The sequence below is a fragment of the Astyanax mexicanus genome, chromosome 11 (assembly GCF_023375975.1).
Source record: "Astyanax mexicanus isolate ESR-SI-001 chromosome 11, AstMex3_surface, whole genome shotgun sequence".
Taxonomy (NCBI): domain Eukaryota; kingdom Metazoa; phylum Chordata; class Actinopteri; order Characiformes; family Acestrorhamphidae; genus Astyanax; species Astyanax mexicanus.
Window position 1 is genome coordinate 48,012,501 of NC_064418.1, and position 17,383 is coordinate 48,029,883.

At 38.3% G+C, this 17,383-nt stretch overlaps 1 protein-coding gene across 1 annotated transcript in view; it reads right to left on the reverse strand.

Moving 5' to 3' along the window:
* thsd7ba (thrombospondin, type I, domain containing 7Ba) overlaps positions 1-17,383 on the reverse strand; it is a 391,489-nt gene that overhangs the window by 165,651 nt on the left and 208,455 nt on the right. The window contains exons 6-8 of the mRNA XM_049484694.1: positions 15,797-16,405; positions 8,488-8,736; positions 6,591-6,766 (exon numbers count right to left, since the gene is read on the reverse strand). Of these exons, the coding sequence (XP_049340651.1) occupies positions 6,591-6,766; positions 8,488-8,736; positions 15,797-16,405 (1,034 nt within the window). The remainder of the gene's footprint in view (positions 1-6,590; positions 6,767-8,487; positions 8,737-15,796; positions 16,406-17,383) is intronic.

Genomic DNA, 17,383 nt, shown 5'->3' on the forward strand with positions numbered 1-17,383 from the left:
ATGTTATGAATGTGACATTCATAGAAAGTGTTACCAAGCTCTCCATGTGGAGTTCTCCTCCCTCACTGTACGTTCACACCGAACGCGATAAAATCGCTCTGTGTCCTGTGTCGCCTGCGCAACAGGCGATGAGTCGCTTGGGGGCGTGTCTCACTCAGAAGAGCTGTCGCTGGTGGGCGTTTTCCAAATACGGCATATACAGAAACAAGGGTTCAGCCTCTCTACACAATTCCTAAACATTAAACAGTCGTACAGACGTTTCACAAACAACAAATCTTTATATATTTTATAACTATTTTTAAGTACAATTATTTAACATAAGTATTTCATATTACAATAAATGTGTTTACTTAAATATAATAAATTATTTTCCTTAATGTAGTAAATCATTATTTAAGTTTGTCCAGAATTTAAAATATTGTTAACTTAATGTAATAAATAATTCCTTGGATGTAATTAATATGTTTACTTAAATATATTAAATCATCCTCTTGGTGTAATAAACAGTCTTTCTCTTAATTTAATAAATAATTCCCTCCGTTTTAATAAATCTTTTTGTAAAATGTAATAAATAATTCCCTCAGTTTTACCAAATCGTTTCAAATTCCATACCTCAGTTTGAACAAATTGTTACGTTAAATGTATTAAATACTTTCTTCAGTTAATAAATCATGTTAACTTTAATAAATAATTCTCTTTGTTTCAATAAAAGGTTCTGTTAATTAAAAAAAATATTCCCTTAGCTGTCATAAATCGTTCTGTTAATGTAATAAATAATTTCCTCAGTTTTAATATAACTTATAGTTTTCTATTAAATAAGGTAATTCTGTAAGGATAGTACTATAGTGGGGTAGCTGCTGGTGTAGTGGAGTATTTTACCTCAGATCAGCTCAGTTCAGTTCTGTTCTCTCCGTTTTGCTGGCGGAATAAATCTTCAGTAGGAACCGAAAATCAGAGCAGCGATTTCAGGCCGGACATATGAGAATCTGTTTCTGATTGGTAGTCGCCGCCGCGCATCGCTGCTCATTTGCATAAAGTTAAGTTCTGGTCAACTCTCTCGCGTTGCTCAAACCGCCCGCTTCGCATCCCGTCGCGTTGCACCGCTGCCTGTCGCCCAGTGTCGCTCGCTCTCATTGGAAATGAATGACTTCCGGCTGCTTTGTCGCTCGCATCGCGTTCAGTGTGGACGCACAGTCAGATCTGATACAGGTTTAAACACTTCAGCTAAAAGCTCTTCAGCTCTTCAGTTCTGAAGGTTCTGAAGGGAGCAGAGCGTGATTCAGAGCTTCTCCTCCGGTTGAAGCTAACCGTTCCAGGAATGAGATCCATTAGGTGTTCACCACGCTCAGGACGAAGCTCCTCGTCGCTGAGAGATCCGGTGTGAACAGGACGGGTCACGATCAGAACAAACAGAGCTGATGATCTTATTAACCCTGAAACACAGAGCTCTGATCTCAGGCTGAACACAGCCTTCATTCTGCTGCCTGAGAGCAGCTGAACCTGTTCTCAGATCAGTTTGTTTTTCGCTCGTTACTTCAGAGAAACCCAGGACTGATTCTGGGCTTATTTGGGGGGGAGGGGCTTATTATATCTGATTTGTTTTCACACACAGGAAATTTTTTCTTAAAAAAAAAAAAAAAAACATTTTCTTTTGAAGTCAAATGAGCCCTGGATGTTAATCTACACAGATTTCTCTCCTGAAAAACGTTTATTTTGGAGAGTAAAGTGCTACCGTTTATTTACAGTAAGCTTAGATTTCCAATATTATGTCTAAGGGCTTTTAGTGAAGTTTCTCCAGTACTAAGGCTGGGTGCAGCAGCATTAGCATTAGCCGCTAACAGCGTTATCGGGATGTAAATGTAAAAAAAAAATAGCGCTAGTCTAAGGAACCCTGAGTGTTCCAGTTACACAGGGTGCTATCAGCTAGAGGTTTGTCACACATAGCTTGTTTTAACACAGTAAACACATTACAGACCACAGTCCAATATAGTTGTCTCTAAACTGTGAAAGAGCTAGTGCTGCGGTTAGCGGCTAATGCTAATGCTGCTGCACCCAGCCTTAGTGCTGGAGTAACTTCACTTAAAACTCACCCTTATAACTCTTATAACCCTTACAGCAAAGTGGCTTAACTGCACCCTAATACCTGACTGGTAGAATTCATACATAAGGCTCACCGGATTATAAGGCACATTGTCGATTTTTGGGGAAATTAAATTTGGGATTTTAAGTGCACCTTATAGTCTGAAAAATATGGTAGTTGTTAAAACCGCTGTATAAATATATTAGATTTTATTTGCTTTGAAATAAAGCTTCTTGCAGTGGCCCTAAGTTTTTCCATACTTGTTTCCACTAACCATGTTTTTAAAAGCAGAGTCTGAAACACATTTATATTCATTTACAGAGCATTTGTGGAGTCTCACACCCACTCAGACATTAAGACAACTGAAGACGATGATAAATCGACTGTCTCCTTATCTCTCATCCCTCACTCCTCTTCACTTTCCGTCACACTGATCTTCAGCAAATAGAACGAAGCAGCACTAGAGCTCCTTCAGAGCGAGAAAAAGCCATATACTTTATACTATACACAACCGCTCAAAAGTTTTATTTATTTAGTCATAGTTTAGCAGTCCAGTAGCTGCAGTGCTGTATGTATTAATTTTCTTTTTATCTTATCAATGACTTTATTACTGCTTATCATTTCACCTGTCAGATTAAATATAACTCCCAGTCCTGAATCATGTTAATCTGAGCTAAAGGCTAAAGCTGCTGTTTCCATGTGGGTCAGTCAGACGTCTTCCTGTAGCAGTTTTTTTCTCCAGTTTCAAAACAAGAGTCTTTATTTGAAGGTGTAGGAAACAGTACTCACCGCTCTCTGGCTTTATCTGCAATTTCTCTAAAGAAAAGACTTTTACTTTTAATATAATTTCAGTAATAGAGTTATCTGTGTTTCTGTGTTTTGTGGCCTGCATTTGGGCTACAGGTGCAGATGATACAAAACCCTTTATCTCTGTAGTAAAATAAGTTATTAATATTCTGAAATATGGAGAGATTCTCCTACAGAACAGTTGAAGAAGATGCATGTTCACTCTACACTCTTAATAATTTTAGATCAGAAATCAACACTAAATTCTGCATGACATAAAAACTAGACAATCGCAACAAAATGAAAAGTTTGGAGGACATGAAAGGATTAATTTGTATTAAAAAAATATTGATTTTACAATGTTAAAAGTTCAGGAAAGTGACAAATTTAGGTTTTTCATTATTTATTATATATTCACAGTCGCAGATTCACTTCAATATTTGTCAATACTTTAATTACAATTACAGTTAAGATATTTTTTTGTAATGTTTCTTGTCAAACATTAAAACTCTTATATGTAACGCTTTTAAATAGAAATCCTCAAGATTCAGGTGTGTAATATCAGGCAAAAAATTAACAAAAATGCTGTCATGTTTAATGAATTGTTTGCTAAAATATATTTTAAATAAATAGATTTTTCAGTTTTTTTTTTCTGTCCCACCACCACTTCCCCTCCTCTTTGGAGGACTTTATTAAAGACTTTATTTTTATTGGTTATTCAAATATGAGACTCAGGAAAAAAAGAAGAAGAGATAAAATTAAAAAAAAGAAGGAGAAAGAAAAAAATATAAAAGAGGAAGATAATGGAAATGGAAAAAAAAAAAAAAAACTAAATCAAACCGAAACAGGTATAGGTAGGGATAGAAAAGAAGATTAAATGTTGGTTGAGAGTGATTTAGTTATAAATGGGAAAAAGGGAAAAAAGAAAATAAAAAAATAAATAATTAATGGGAAAAAATAATAATTAAAAAAATAATACCAAGAGTTGCTTTGTTATGTATTTTTGTAGGTGTAGATTTTTTTTTTTGCTAAAATTGCTTTGTTTCAGTTTTAATTAAATTGGCAGTTTAATGCAAAATGTTATATTATACACTGGATTCTGGATTTTGTACCATTTCTGCTAAATAACTGGACTTGAAGATCTAAAAAGGCAAAAATAAAGGGACAAAAAATTGGGGGTTTCTAATACTTTTGACTGGTAGATTTTCACCTCAGTGGTACAAAAGCACCCTCTGAGAGAGAGTATTTTGGGAGTAAATGTCTATAAGATGCAGTGGATGCTCTACAGCAGGCTGTTATTGATGATGCTGTGCGGATATAATAATAATTCTGCACACTTGCAGGAGCTTCAGCTACAACCCTACCGGAGCTGAATACATTAACTGATCATCACTCCCTGAAATTAGCCATCTGTTATCTCAGTAAAGAGCTCCAGTGACCAGAAGGAGACGGTGCTGCTTCTGACCAGCAGAGAGAAGACATGTCTTAAACACAAACTGAAAATCTGAAAAAAATCGGAATAATCACGTATTTTGAGTCTAGGCCTGTCACGATAATTACATTATCGATTTATCGTACGATATACAGATATAAACGCTATTATTTTTGCTGACCTCAACAGTTTCTATTTTTTTTTTCTTAGCAGGGAGAACCCATGATTGTGAACTTTGTTTAAAAACACCGCATTTGTTTTATTTATTTATTAACAACAGCAGTTCTGTATGATCCAGACAATCTGCCTTATTATTGTATCTTTATCTTATTAATGACTTTATTACTGCAGTTATTCTCCTGTCAGATTAACTCTAATTCTAATTCTTCTCTGCTGAAACTGAGACCCAGTCCTTAATCATGTTAATCTGAGATAAAGGCTAAAGCTGCTGTTTCCATGTGGGTCAGCCAGACGTCTTCTTGTAGCAGTTTTCTTCTCCAGTTTACAAGAGTCTTTTGAAGGTGTAGGAAACAGTACTCACCGCTCTCTGACTCTGGCTGCAGTAGAGAGTGCAGTAACGCTGTTTTTTTGCACGTTTCGAGATGCATATAGTGTACTTTTCCCGCAGTTACGATAGCAAAGACACACTGACATGCCCTAAATCAACTTGAAACCTTTATTTACTGTGACAGTAAATTACCCTTATTTATAAACAAAAATTTAGTCCGATCACTAGAACTGAAGTGTGAAACTGAAACTATCCAGATCATATGATAAAATCATCACATAAATAGATCAGATCATCATATAAACAGAAAGACCAATATATACAATATAACAAACATACAAAGCTTGGACTTTCAGATGTGAGTTGATTAGTAAAGTCCAAAAAAAGTTCCATACTATATTAGTCAATACAGTCATTGATATTAGTATATACCCTTAATTCATAATTATCATGTTAGCTAACTGGCGATGCTAAATGTATTGTGAGACAAATTAATGGCTGATGTTTGATATCAGAATGATGTTACTGTGCTTTAAAGTAGTTTGTTAATGGTTATAAAGTAGGTTGTAAAAATACTCATAGAAAATATTAATAAGCATTTGCATAAAAAGAATTAAAAAATATAGATAATAGATAATATTATAAATAATATGACTTAGGCTTGTTTTGTTTCAGTTTTAGTTAAATTGTTAAATTGGCAGTTATATGTTATATATTAAAATGTTATATTGTACACTGGATTTTGTACCATTTCAGCTAACTGACTGACTGGACCTGAAGAGATTCAAAGACAGAAATAAGAAAAAATGGGAATGTTCTCAAACTTTTGACTGGTAGATTATATCTTCTTAATTTCTATCTCAGTGGTACACTGCTGGTCACTGTTGCTCTTCCTATGTATTCAAGGATTCAAGGATTCAAGGAGATTTTATTGTCATTCGCATCACATGTGGTACATGAGGTGGAACGAAATTGTGATCTCACGATCCAGTTTTACACCCAAAGAGCTGTTATTAATAGATATATAGATAAAAAAAAGAATACAATAAAAGAAATAGAATATACAAAATAGATAGATAAATATCCCAAAGAATAAAAAATAAAAAATAGAGAGTAGAAAGGTTCAGCAACATGAAGTCCAGAGTGCAAGTGTGCTATAGCAGCATGATAATGTGAATTAGAGCAGTGGAGATAAAGTGTCTCAGTGCAAGTAAAGTGACCATGTTGGTAAACAGTAAACAGTAATTTGTCCTTGGTATGTAGATGCACAAGCCGCCCCCCCCGGGCTTTCCCGGATAGCTGGCTGCGGTCCGCTCGGAAGAGCTGCCGGCCGGCGAGCTGGAAGGCTGAGTCCGGCATGGTCTGGTTCAGCCAGGTTTCCGTGAGACAAATCACAGCGCAGTTCCTCATCTCCTCAGAAACACTCATCCTCAGCCGCAGCAGGTCCAGCTTGTTATCCAAAGAGCGGACGTTAGAGAGGAAAAGCGACGGAATCGAGGGTCGGTTAGCATTAGCCTTTAGCCTGGCTAGCACCCCAGCGCGTTTTCCTCTCTTCTGACGCTGCTCGCACCGCCTCCTCCTGCGTTGTATGCCTTGTAACTGCTTATTAATGGTTTAATACCTAGTTAATAACTATTAATAGACTATTTTATAAGCTATTTATAAACCATTTATAAAGTAGTCTAATTTTAAAGTGTGTGTGTATATATATATATATTTTTTTTTTTTTTCATACAATACAGACAGACAGAGACAGACAGACTGTGTAATCTGTGGAGCTTTACCGTCTCTCCTGTGATTGGTCGAGGCGTTGGGCTCTGTAAGCATGGTGCAGTACGTCTCTCTGGTCTGGATGCCCCCCCCACACAGAGCACTGCCTGTGTCCCCCAGCCTGCGCTCCTGCTGCCCCAGGAGAGGAGCCACGCTGCACTCCCCCCACGCTGTGCTCCTCCACACGTACCTGCAGCACACACACACACCTGCAGTTTTACATCTGTGCAGCACTCTGTTCATTACTCCATTGCTCAGGTTTGGGGGGGTTTGTAATGCGCAGAGCTGAAAGATACAAATCTGCAGGGCTTTCTGTGCCCCAGTCTGAAACCCGGACTAATGAAAACGCATCGACTCTGTGGAAATGTTATGATGCAGAAAGCAATAAAGAGCAGGTTTTAATAGAACAACAGTCTGAAGTAATCTATCAACCCCACAATCTCATTAATCAGACTCCCGCGCCGGAGCGCTCGCGCGCGTTTAACCGCGGCTTATAAAACGCCTGATTATCGCTCGCAAAATCATTCGGTATCGACCAGCTCTTTCACACTGCTTTACCTCCTTCACCTTTCATCTGCAGGTATTACAGACTGCAGAGCTGCTACTGAGTCTGGTACCAACTTCTATTAATATTTCATGCAAGTCGTGTACGGCGTATCGGAGCGTATTGAGCATGCACATTTATATAGTTTGATATATTAATAGAAGTCGTGGGCAGTAATGAAGGGAATGTGTATCACTACAGACTGGAGTCAGACGCATGTAAAAAACGATAAAAAACAAGATGAGGCTTTAATAAGAGAGGCAAAATTAGAGTGCGTATAATAATCGTAATACATGCGAAACCAATACATCAGAGCCAAAAGACAAACTAGACAAAAGAGTAATCCTGAGCCAAAATATAGAGTCGGAAAAAATGGAAGAACACTATGTAAAAAAAGCCGAAAGACAAAAGCGAGACAAAAATGTAGTAAAAAAACGCTTATATACCCAAAGTTAATCACAATCAGCTGAAAAAAAACCTCAGAATCTCAGAATTCTGGCGATGATGAGAGAGAGAGAGAGAGAGAGAAAGCAAGCTGATTGGTAGAGTCCAGACACGTGTCAGAGACAGATGCATTCTGGGGGTTGGAGTTCTGAGGTGGAGATTGTCCACTGACAGAAACGAAAACATGTGACAAAAAGTCATTTGTTACTATACTATATCCTAAAATTAAAATTGCATTTTTTTTCCTAAACTACTCACAACATTTTTCATGAATTCCAAATAAAAATTAAAGCAATTAAAAGTAAATGCAATTAAAGCATTTACACGTATTTGCAGAAAATGCTTTAAAGAAAATGAGAAATGGCTGAAACAACAAAAAAAGATGCAGCTTTCAGACCTAAAATAATATGAGGAAAACAAGTTCTACTATTACGACTCTGGAAATAAGCAAATGTGTAAATGTCGAAAAATTTAATGTTGTGAAAAAATACGTGTTTTATACATAAAATGTGTATAAATTTATAGAAAAAGTCTTTAGATAAATTCAAAGAGCCAATCAGCGTCTGAAAGGGAGCAAAGGTACTGCAGGAGTGTTCATTTAGAAACAACAATACTAAAGTTTTAATAGTTCAGGAATCAATATTTGATGGAATAACCCTGGTTTTTAATCACAGTTTTTATGCATATTGGCATCATGTTTTCCTCCACCAGTCTTACACACTGCTTTTGGATAACTTTATGCTGCTTTACTCCTGGTGCAAAAATTCAAGCAGTTCAGTTTGGTGGTTTGATGGTTTGTGATCATCCATCTTCCTCTTGATTATATTCCAGAGCTTTTTTTTATTTGCTAAGGGAAGTTCACAGGTGAGCAGATTTGAGCAGGTGAGGTAAAACATGCACATGTATAAATGATCGACTCTTACCTGGGACATTTCGGAAGCAGGTCGCCGATAATATTGCAGGCCTCCTTTTCTTCCAGGGCGGGGCATTCTTTTCCTCGGCCAATCGCGGGATGAGTTATGACTCGACTTCTGACCCGGAAACCAGGCGACAAATCAGAAGCTCTGCAGGTCTTTGAGCACGGAGTCCAGGAGGACCAGTCAGAGGTCTGGCAGTCCTGCGGCATTACACAGGACTGGAAGGTCCCAGGGCTATCGTCCTGTGTGCACAGACTGAGAACAGGACAATACATCAGCTCCCGCATTGAATCATCTTTAAACACTGCAAATTCATACTGGATTAAGGGCTTACAATCATTGAAATTAAATAATATTACACAAAGCGTGTTTTTTTTTTTTAGATTTCTGCTTTATATTTTCTATTTAAACTTTGCTAAATGCTTCACAAAAACCAGATTTAGTGTAGTATATAGAAAAGTTACTTTATTTCAGTAATTCAGTTCAAAATGTGAAACTCATATATTATATAGATGTATTAAACACACAGAGTGATCTATTTTAATTATGGTTTATTTATTTTATTGTTAAAGATTATGGCTCACAGCCAATTAAAACCCAAAAATCAGCGTCTCAGAAAAGTTGAATATTAGAATATAAGACCAACAAGTCCTTTTGGTCGTGTGGGCAGTGTGCCAAGTCCTGCTGGAAAATGAAAGATGAAAATGAAGATTTTCCAGAAAAAGAAAAAAAAAAACACTGCACTAACTTTACACTTGATATAAAATAGTGGACCAACACCAGATGCAGCAGATGACATGTCTCTCCAAACCAGCACTTCATGCTTCCCTCTGCTAAAAACTTTAATGGAGATGCAGATTTCATTTTCCAGCAGGACTTGGCACACTGCCAACACTGCCTAAAAGTAGCAATTGGTCTTATATAATATTCAAATTTTCTGAGACGCAGATTTTTGGGTTTTCATTGGCTGTAAGCCATAATCATCAACAATAAAATAAATAAACGCTTAAAATAGATCACTCTGTGTGTAATATATCTATATGATATATGAGGTTTAATTAACTTTGCATTGATGTACACATTTTTTGAGATGCACTAATATATACATACACACTGTTCCAGTTGTTGGCATGTTTTAGTCATGGTTTATAAAGATAAACTTTATTTAAAAAATAAAATTAAACATATTAAACACACTCTGGCCCCTGACTTGTTGGCCCCTTCCCCTCATATACTCATTACTGGGATACCCACAGCTATTACTGAAATTAAACAGTGATTATATGTTGTATGTTGTATGTATTATTTGGCTTCATTATAGAAAAAATGGAAATAACAACAACAAAAAAAAACAACAATTAATGAAAGTGTCTCCACTGAGAAAAAGCATTTATCACCTATTTGGCCTAATTTTATCACGAACGTTATAAAAAAAGACGTAACACAATGCATGATTAGAGTTTCATCTGTGAAATTGTGCAGGGTTTAATTACGTATGTATATGAAAATGCGTGCGTTCATGTTTGTTTAATTTTACTTGTTAATTAGACTATAATTGGACAAACAGCAGAAACTGAACACAGGTGGGAAATACTTATTCAAATCGCTGCATTTCATTAAGCTGGCACTCAGGATTCATAAACAAATATGTTAATTATACAGTGTAAATGCTCTGTTTCATTGTGGATTAGAGTCATGGGTTCGCTCACACCGCAGGACCTGCTGACAGCCTGTCAAAACTCATCCAGTAAAATCTGCATAAAGAGAACACACCCCCAACACGACTCCCGAAACTGCGGAAACACCACACACTCCTTCCTCACGCCGCCAGAATCAGACATGGAGCAGCGAGAAACACACGAGCTCTGAGACAGCGAATACACTAATGCACTGTATAGAGAGGAACTGTTTAGTCAATGCATGAAGCACGTCTTGATGCACATTACTATCTTACACTCCGTCAACAGTCTATTTACTTCCTTGTGTCTACGCTGTTGAAATATCTAAAATAGCGTCAATAGAGTTCAGGAATAAATCTACACTGACGATCGTGGTGGTCTGGAAGTGAGGTGTGTTCAGTTAAATTTCTGCAGTGTTTCTTTATGTCTTGGCGGCAGAAAGTGCAGGTGCGCTACTGACCGATTAAAACCCTGACAACAGTCAACATTCAACAGTCAGCTGCCCAATCCTATCTTAGCCACGCAGGAGCGCCCTCAGAGCTCAACCCCAACTTCTAACTCACCAATAAACAGAATAGAGAATAAAATATAATTTCTACTCCCTTAAAAGTGCTCCTGCTGGTGTATCTTCACAGCGTGAACGTGCAGGTCAGTATCCTCTGCTGAGATTCATAAAAGCACCACACTGTTAAGAGACAAATGTTCCAAAGCCAGAGCTCACCTGCCTCTTAATGAAGACTGGCAACCTGATTGGTTTATTTCACGTTATGTAACCACACCCATGAATAATTAAGAAAATTAGTTTATGTCTTTTGCATGTTTTGAGCCATGGAAGACAGGAAGGTGTTCCTAATAAAGTGACCAACACTAAGTAGCCATCAGTGAATGTAGTAGGTGTTTCAAATAAAGTGGCCAGTGACTAGGAGTAGAATTTAGTAGGTGTTTCTAATAAAGTGGCCAGTACCTAGAAGTAAAACATAGTAAGTGTTTCTAATGAAGTGGCCAGTGACTAGAAGTAGAATGCAGTAGGGTGTTTCTAATGAAGTGGCCAGTAATCAGACATAAATGAATGGTGTTTATAATAAAATGGCCAGTGAATGAAAGCAAATGACAGGAAGGTGTTTCTAATAAAGTGGCCAGTGACTAGAAGTAGAATGCAGTAGGGTGTTTTTAATAAAGTGGCCAGTGACTAGAAGTTTAATGTAGTAGGTGTTTCTAATAAAGTGGCCAGTGTGTTGTAGCACAACGTGGGTATTTCTAATAAAAATGGCCAGTATTCAGATGTAAAAGACACGTGTTTCTATTAAAGTGGCCAGTGAGTGGAAGCACAAAACAGTAGATGTTTCTAATAAAGTGGCCAGTGAGAGTGTTTATTTTTGGAAAGATAAAATAAAAAAGAACTTATTTACATCTGAATAAACTCTAACAAGCCTTAGCGAATCACCTTCAATAGAGAAAAGTGCATCAAAAACATGTCACCCCTGCCCGTGTGATGCTCCTCGGGCTCTGAAATGATGAAAGGCTGTGTGATGGGTGTGGACGGTGGCTGGAAAGGCGTGTTTGTGTTTGTTAGACGGGGGAAAGTCTGTGCGTAGCGCTGGAGCCGGGATTAAGACGGGATGATCCCTCATGATCAGGCTATTCTACATTTCCCTTTCACACAACATCAAAAAGCATTTTCTTCAGAGGGGAATCCGGCTTAGTTCTCGAGTCAATTACGCTCAATCACGCCCACGTCACGCTGCAGCGGGCGGACACCGCGCTCCGGAGCGCCCCCTGTCTGTTCTGTGTTATCAGCTGGTATAAAGGCCAGGTCATTCACATGGCTGTGATAGGTATGTGCATGGTGTGCACGCCTGAATCACGTCCTGATTCGAGAGAGCATTCCTGACACGAGTGCTGACGAATCAATGGTTTGCAGAGGAAGCGCATGTAAAGAAATACGCAACGCCTTCCTCGCCTGCAGCTTTCATTATCCTTAATTTGCAAGAAATCCATACTGACAGCGAGAGTGGGCAGAGCCGCGTGGAGACGACGTCTCTGAGAGGCAGAATAAAGGAGACAGAACAAAGCAGGAGACGCCAAACCGGCGACAGAGCTTTGAGTCTCTCAGATCAAGAGATTGAGTCCTGCTAAAAAAACAAACAAAGAGCAGAGAGCAGCGATTCTAATTTCATGCTGATCCATTCTGGACCGTGCCGGTCAGTGCGGGTCCACCAGCATGCCCTCAGTGACTCTGACGGAACTGATGAGCTCAAAGCCAGAAAGAACAGAATGTGCACTCCCTGGCCACTTTATCAGAAACCCCTCCCTCCTCCTCCCTTGTAGCTCCACATAGTTGGAACAGAGTTAGAGACTGTAGACCATCTGTTGCCCTCAAGACCCTCATCAATAATACATTCTATCTATCTATCTATCTATCTATCTATCTATCTATCTATCTATCTATCTATCTATCTATCTATCTATCTATCTATCTATCTATCTATCTATCTATCTATCTATCTATCTATCTAAAGCATTTAGTAGCCTATTATTAAAATGTGTAACTCTTCTTTATTGTATAATTAATGCATAATCCTTTGAATATCCATATGCATCTCAAACACTGGTCAGCCATAACACTAAAATCAACTTTTTATAGCTGGTTTAATTTTATGAATGAAACTTGCCTAACCTTTACTCTAGCAACATTCATAGATTAATATATTTCTTTATTAATCATTTGATTAATTTAAATAATGATGTTATTTTTTAAAGTACATACAAATCGTGTTACAGGACCTATTAAATAGCATGATTCATTATGGATCATTCCAGGTACTTTACTCTAAGGGTGTTTTCACACCATCACTATTTGGTCCAGTTAAAATGAACTCTGGTCCGTTTGTAACTTTAATGCATTTCAGTTGAGCAGGTGTGAAAACAGTAAGGTGTGAAATTTGAGTGCAAATCAAAACACTTGCATGGTTTATTGGTAAGCAGTTTGGTGTGTTTAGGTTTGTGCCTGTGTGAAACCAAAGCAAGCAGAGGGAGAAACGCTCCAAATAAACAAACCCATCAACTGATTCAGATCATAGAACCTTTCACAACTACAGGTGTGAAAACCTCTTAAAAATACAGAGTAGTCGTGAAATCAGGAAAAATAATCCTAAATATATATATATATATATATATATATATATATATATATATATATATAAAGATCCATCAAGATGCATCAATCAATAATCGTTTAATATTCACATTCCAGGCTCTGAATCATAATCAAATAATCAATCATTTCGTTGCCCAGAGTTTCCTACTTCTGATACTGACCATCAACAATCAGCTTAGACTATGTTGCCCTCAAGACCTTCATCAATGGCCAGCAGATGACATGACTCTCCAAACCATCACTGATTGGTGGAAACTTCACACTAGACCTCAAACAGTTTGGACTGTGTGTCTCTCCACTCTTCCTCCAGACTCTGCTCCCTTGATTTACAGATGAAATGTAAAATTTACTGATGATCAGTGATGGTTTGGAGAGACATGTCATCTGCTGGTGTTGATCCACTGTGTTGTGAATCGATTGTGAATCGATTCAGAATTATCCACATTTAAATAGAGATGTTTGCAAGAATTGAAAATGTCCTGCACCACTTGGTAATGTGTTGGAAAAGCTCATCAGGTCATCTTGGTGAAAATAAACCCTGTGCTGGAAATTAGCTGGTTAACCAGCTCTTGACCATCGTAGTAGTGTGATGATGGTAAGATATTGGTGATCAACCAACTTTGCTATGCTGGTCAGAAGTAGGTCTATTGATGGAAGAGACACTCAATTTTTTTACTCAAAGTTTTAAAGAATTTAAACATTTCTCAATCCATAGTGTTGCATTTTACCAGTGTTACATGCATTACCATTCACAATAAACAGCACAGTGGATGGTAATAATTGTGACCAATGGTGGGCATCTGGCTAGAAATGTTAGAAATGTTAAAATTGTTAAGAAATTGGAAGAAATCATCACATATACATTCAGAACAGGAGACCCCACACACACAGAAACACACACATTCTGCAGGACATTGACATGTTCTTCAGCTTCTGTGGGACACTGGGCGATATTCTCACTGCGGTTTAGAAAAGAAGCTTTTTTTATTGTGAGCCAAATGTCCGTAATACTGCGGACATTTAGTTTCTAAAGGGATTATTGACCTTTTTTCTGCTTTGGGAGATTAGCGGAGCAGAAGAAATCCCTTTTAACGGAACGTTTTTTAAAGACGGCAGCTACATCCTGGCAGTGATTCGCTGCAAAGCCCACGGGGCGTGCGTTTAGAGAACACCTTAAGGTTTTGTTTTCGGTTTGTTTTCAGTTTGTTGGCGGCTTGATGAGGAGCGAGGGAGAGCTTAATTTCCACAGCTGTTAAAGGAGCTCAAAGAACTTTTTCTTTCTCTTTATTTTTCACAAGTAGTCGTACAAATCACTGTGCAGCAGATGAGATGTCTCTTCAAACCTCTCCAAAACACTGACCATCAGTAGATTTTGACCATCATTTCATTTCTAAATCAAAGGAGCAGAGTCTGGAGGAAGAGTGGAGAGACACACAGTCCAAACTGCTCGAGGTCTAGTGTGAAGTTTCCACCAATCAGTGATGATTTGGAGAGACATGTCTGATATCTGCTGGTGTTGATCCACTGTGTTTTACCAACAAGTTTTAACGACTTTTATAGAAATGCGGATTTCATTTTCCAGCAGGACTTGGCGCACTGCCCACGCTGCCAAAAGTACCAATTGGTCTTAATATAAAATATTCAAATTTTCTGAGACACTGATTTTTGGGTTTTCATTGGCTGTAAGCCGTAAACAACCATCAACAATAAAACAAATAAAGGCTTAAAATAGATCACTCTGTGTTTCACATTTTGAACTGTATTACTGAAATAAAGTAACTTTCAATAATATTCATTCATGATTTTTTTTTTGAGATGCACCTTTACTCAATAATCGTTTTATAATCTCATCACAGACTCTGAGTCGTAATCAAATTCAATCGTAAGTTGCTGAGAGATTCACATTTTTAATATTGACCATCAACAATCAACAAGCTTAGAGTACTCAAAACCAGCTACCAGCTAGAGGTGGGCGATACTAAGGAATCTTTGGTATCGATCCGATACCAAGTATTGCCAGTATTACCGATATCGATACCGATATTTTTTTATATTTAAGTTTCATAGATCCAAAGGATTCAAAAGACCTAGGATGGAATTTTGAATTTTTTAAATTTTAGAAAAACTCACATTATTTTTTAGAAACAATGGAACAGTAATGAAACAAAGTTTGCCTCACTAGACATCTTTTCTAGTTCTTTCCTTTTCTTCTTCGTTTCCTTTTTCAAATACAATTGGACCAACCATAAAAGACAAGGAGTGCATTTTTTTTCTTAAATAAACAAAAAGAAACTTAAGTATTGATTTTTTTTTTTTTACATGAGTATTGCTCATTACCAATGCCAGCATTGGTATCGATATTATTGATATTTGCATCGATCCGCCCACCTCTACTACCAGCAATAATTATTTGGCTAAGCAGATAATCATACATTTTTACAGAAAAAAAAAAGAAAAATGAAAAACTTCTACAGCTTACCTTAACATCGAATTCTTCCCGTCGCCGGCCATGCAGCGAATCTGCCGCGTCTGATACCCAACCTCTATGTCCAGAGTCTTGGTCAGGTGGTGGTGGTGGTGGTGGTGGTGGTGCTGATGCTGTTGTGGATGTTGATAATCCTGGTTCTCTCTGACGTGTCTCTTCACCGTGTTCCTCTCCGTATCTCCAGCGCTGAAGTCCAGCGTGGTCCTGCCGTTCAGCCACAGGTCTTTGTGCTGCGGGGTCCTGCACTCGCTCCACGGCCCCACCTTCAGGCTGTAGCGATGCTCTGCGGCGTTCAGGCAGGGCAGCTGGAGGCCGCAGGGTCGCGTCTGGGTCAGATTCGGGCACCCGGAGCCTCCGTACATCGGAGCGGCCAGAACCCGCCGGGTCCTGTGCTGGAGCCCAACTCCACAAGTCCTGCTGCAGCCCGACCAGGAGGAGAAATCCGAGAGCACGCAGTCCAGCGGGCAGGGGATCAGACAGGCCTGCTCCAGCGCCGGCCGAGGAGAGAAGAACTCACAGATACGCTCCGTTACCGACGTCCCGTTCGCCGTCCTCACGCACCGCACCTGACGCCTCTGAACACCGTGCTGAGCTGTGATACACCTGCCGAAACAAGCTATGTTTAGAAAAATGCATTTTCTACAATTAAGAACACAAAATTAAATCAATCAAATCGTTTATAGTGAAGTTTTTATTTTGTTTTATATAAATTGTCACCGGTAAAACTGCCTATATTATTTATGTATATTATATATTATATATATACTATTTGTAACATGGTGGACGCAGGATGCAGATGCATTTCTCGTTTATCTTTCATATCTCAAATAATAAACAAAGAACAAACACTATAGGGAAGTAAAACAAACACTAAGGCTACTAAGAAACAAAACTAAAGAAAACAAACCAGAAACTAAACTTACACAAAACAGCAGTATAAAGCAGATATTAAACAAAAGACTGTGTCTACACAGCCTAGAGTTCACACACAGACAGAGGGTCTTACACAAACAAAGAGCACGACAGAGAACAAAGGAGCACATGGGGTATTTATGGTATTTATGAACAGGCACAGACAAGGGACACCTGTGGAAGTAACGAGAAGGGCGGGGTTAAAAATGAGACAGTAGAGATTACAGATGACAGGGTGGGGCTAAGGTCACAAGGACACAAGACCAAACACTAAAAAGAGCCATGCGCTTCACATGGAACACATGGAGAGGTAAAAAAAACAAAAAAAAACAAGTGAACAGAGGACAGGAGCAGAAAGGACCAAAAAAAGAAAGACACGAGACAGACACAGGTTAATGTGTTAAGGAGTTAATCAGCAGCAGCAGTTAGGTTGCTGAACTTTAGCATTCACTGTATCTGTATCGGGTTCTTGGAAAGGGATTTCTCAATTCTTAGTGGGAGGATTTCACGCTCTGTTCCAAGTGTAAAGATTACACTCGAAAACTGGAATTTGGTATTAAGACCTTAGTCTCCACCATTCGGTCTAGCTCTTTCCTGCTATCTGGATGGAACATGCCATCCTTTTCTGGCCTCAGACTTGGAAGTACTGATTCTCATGCTGCTCTAATG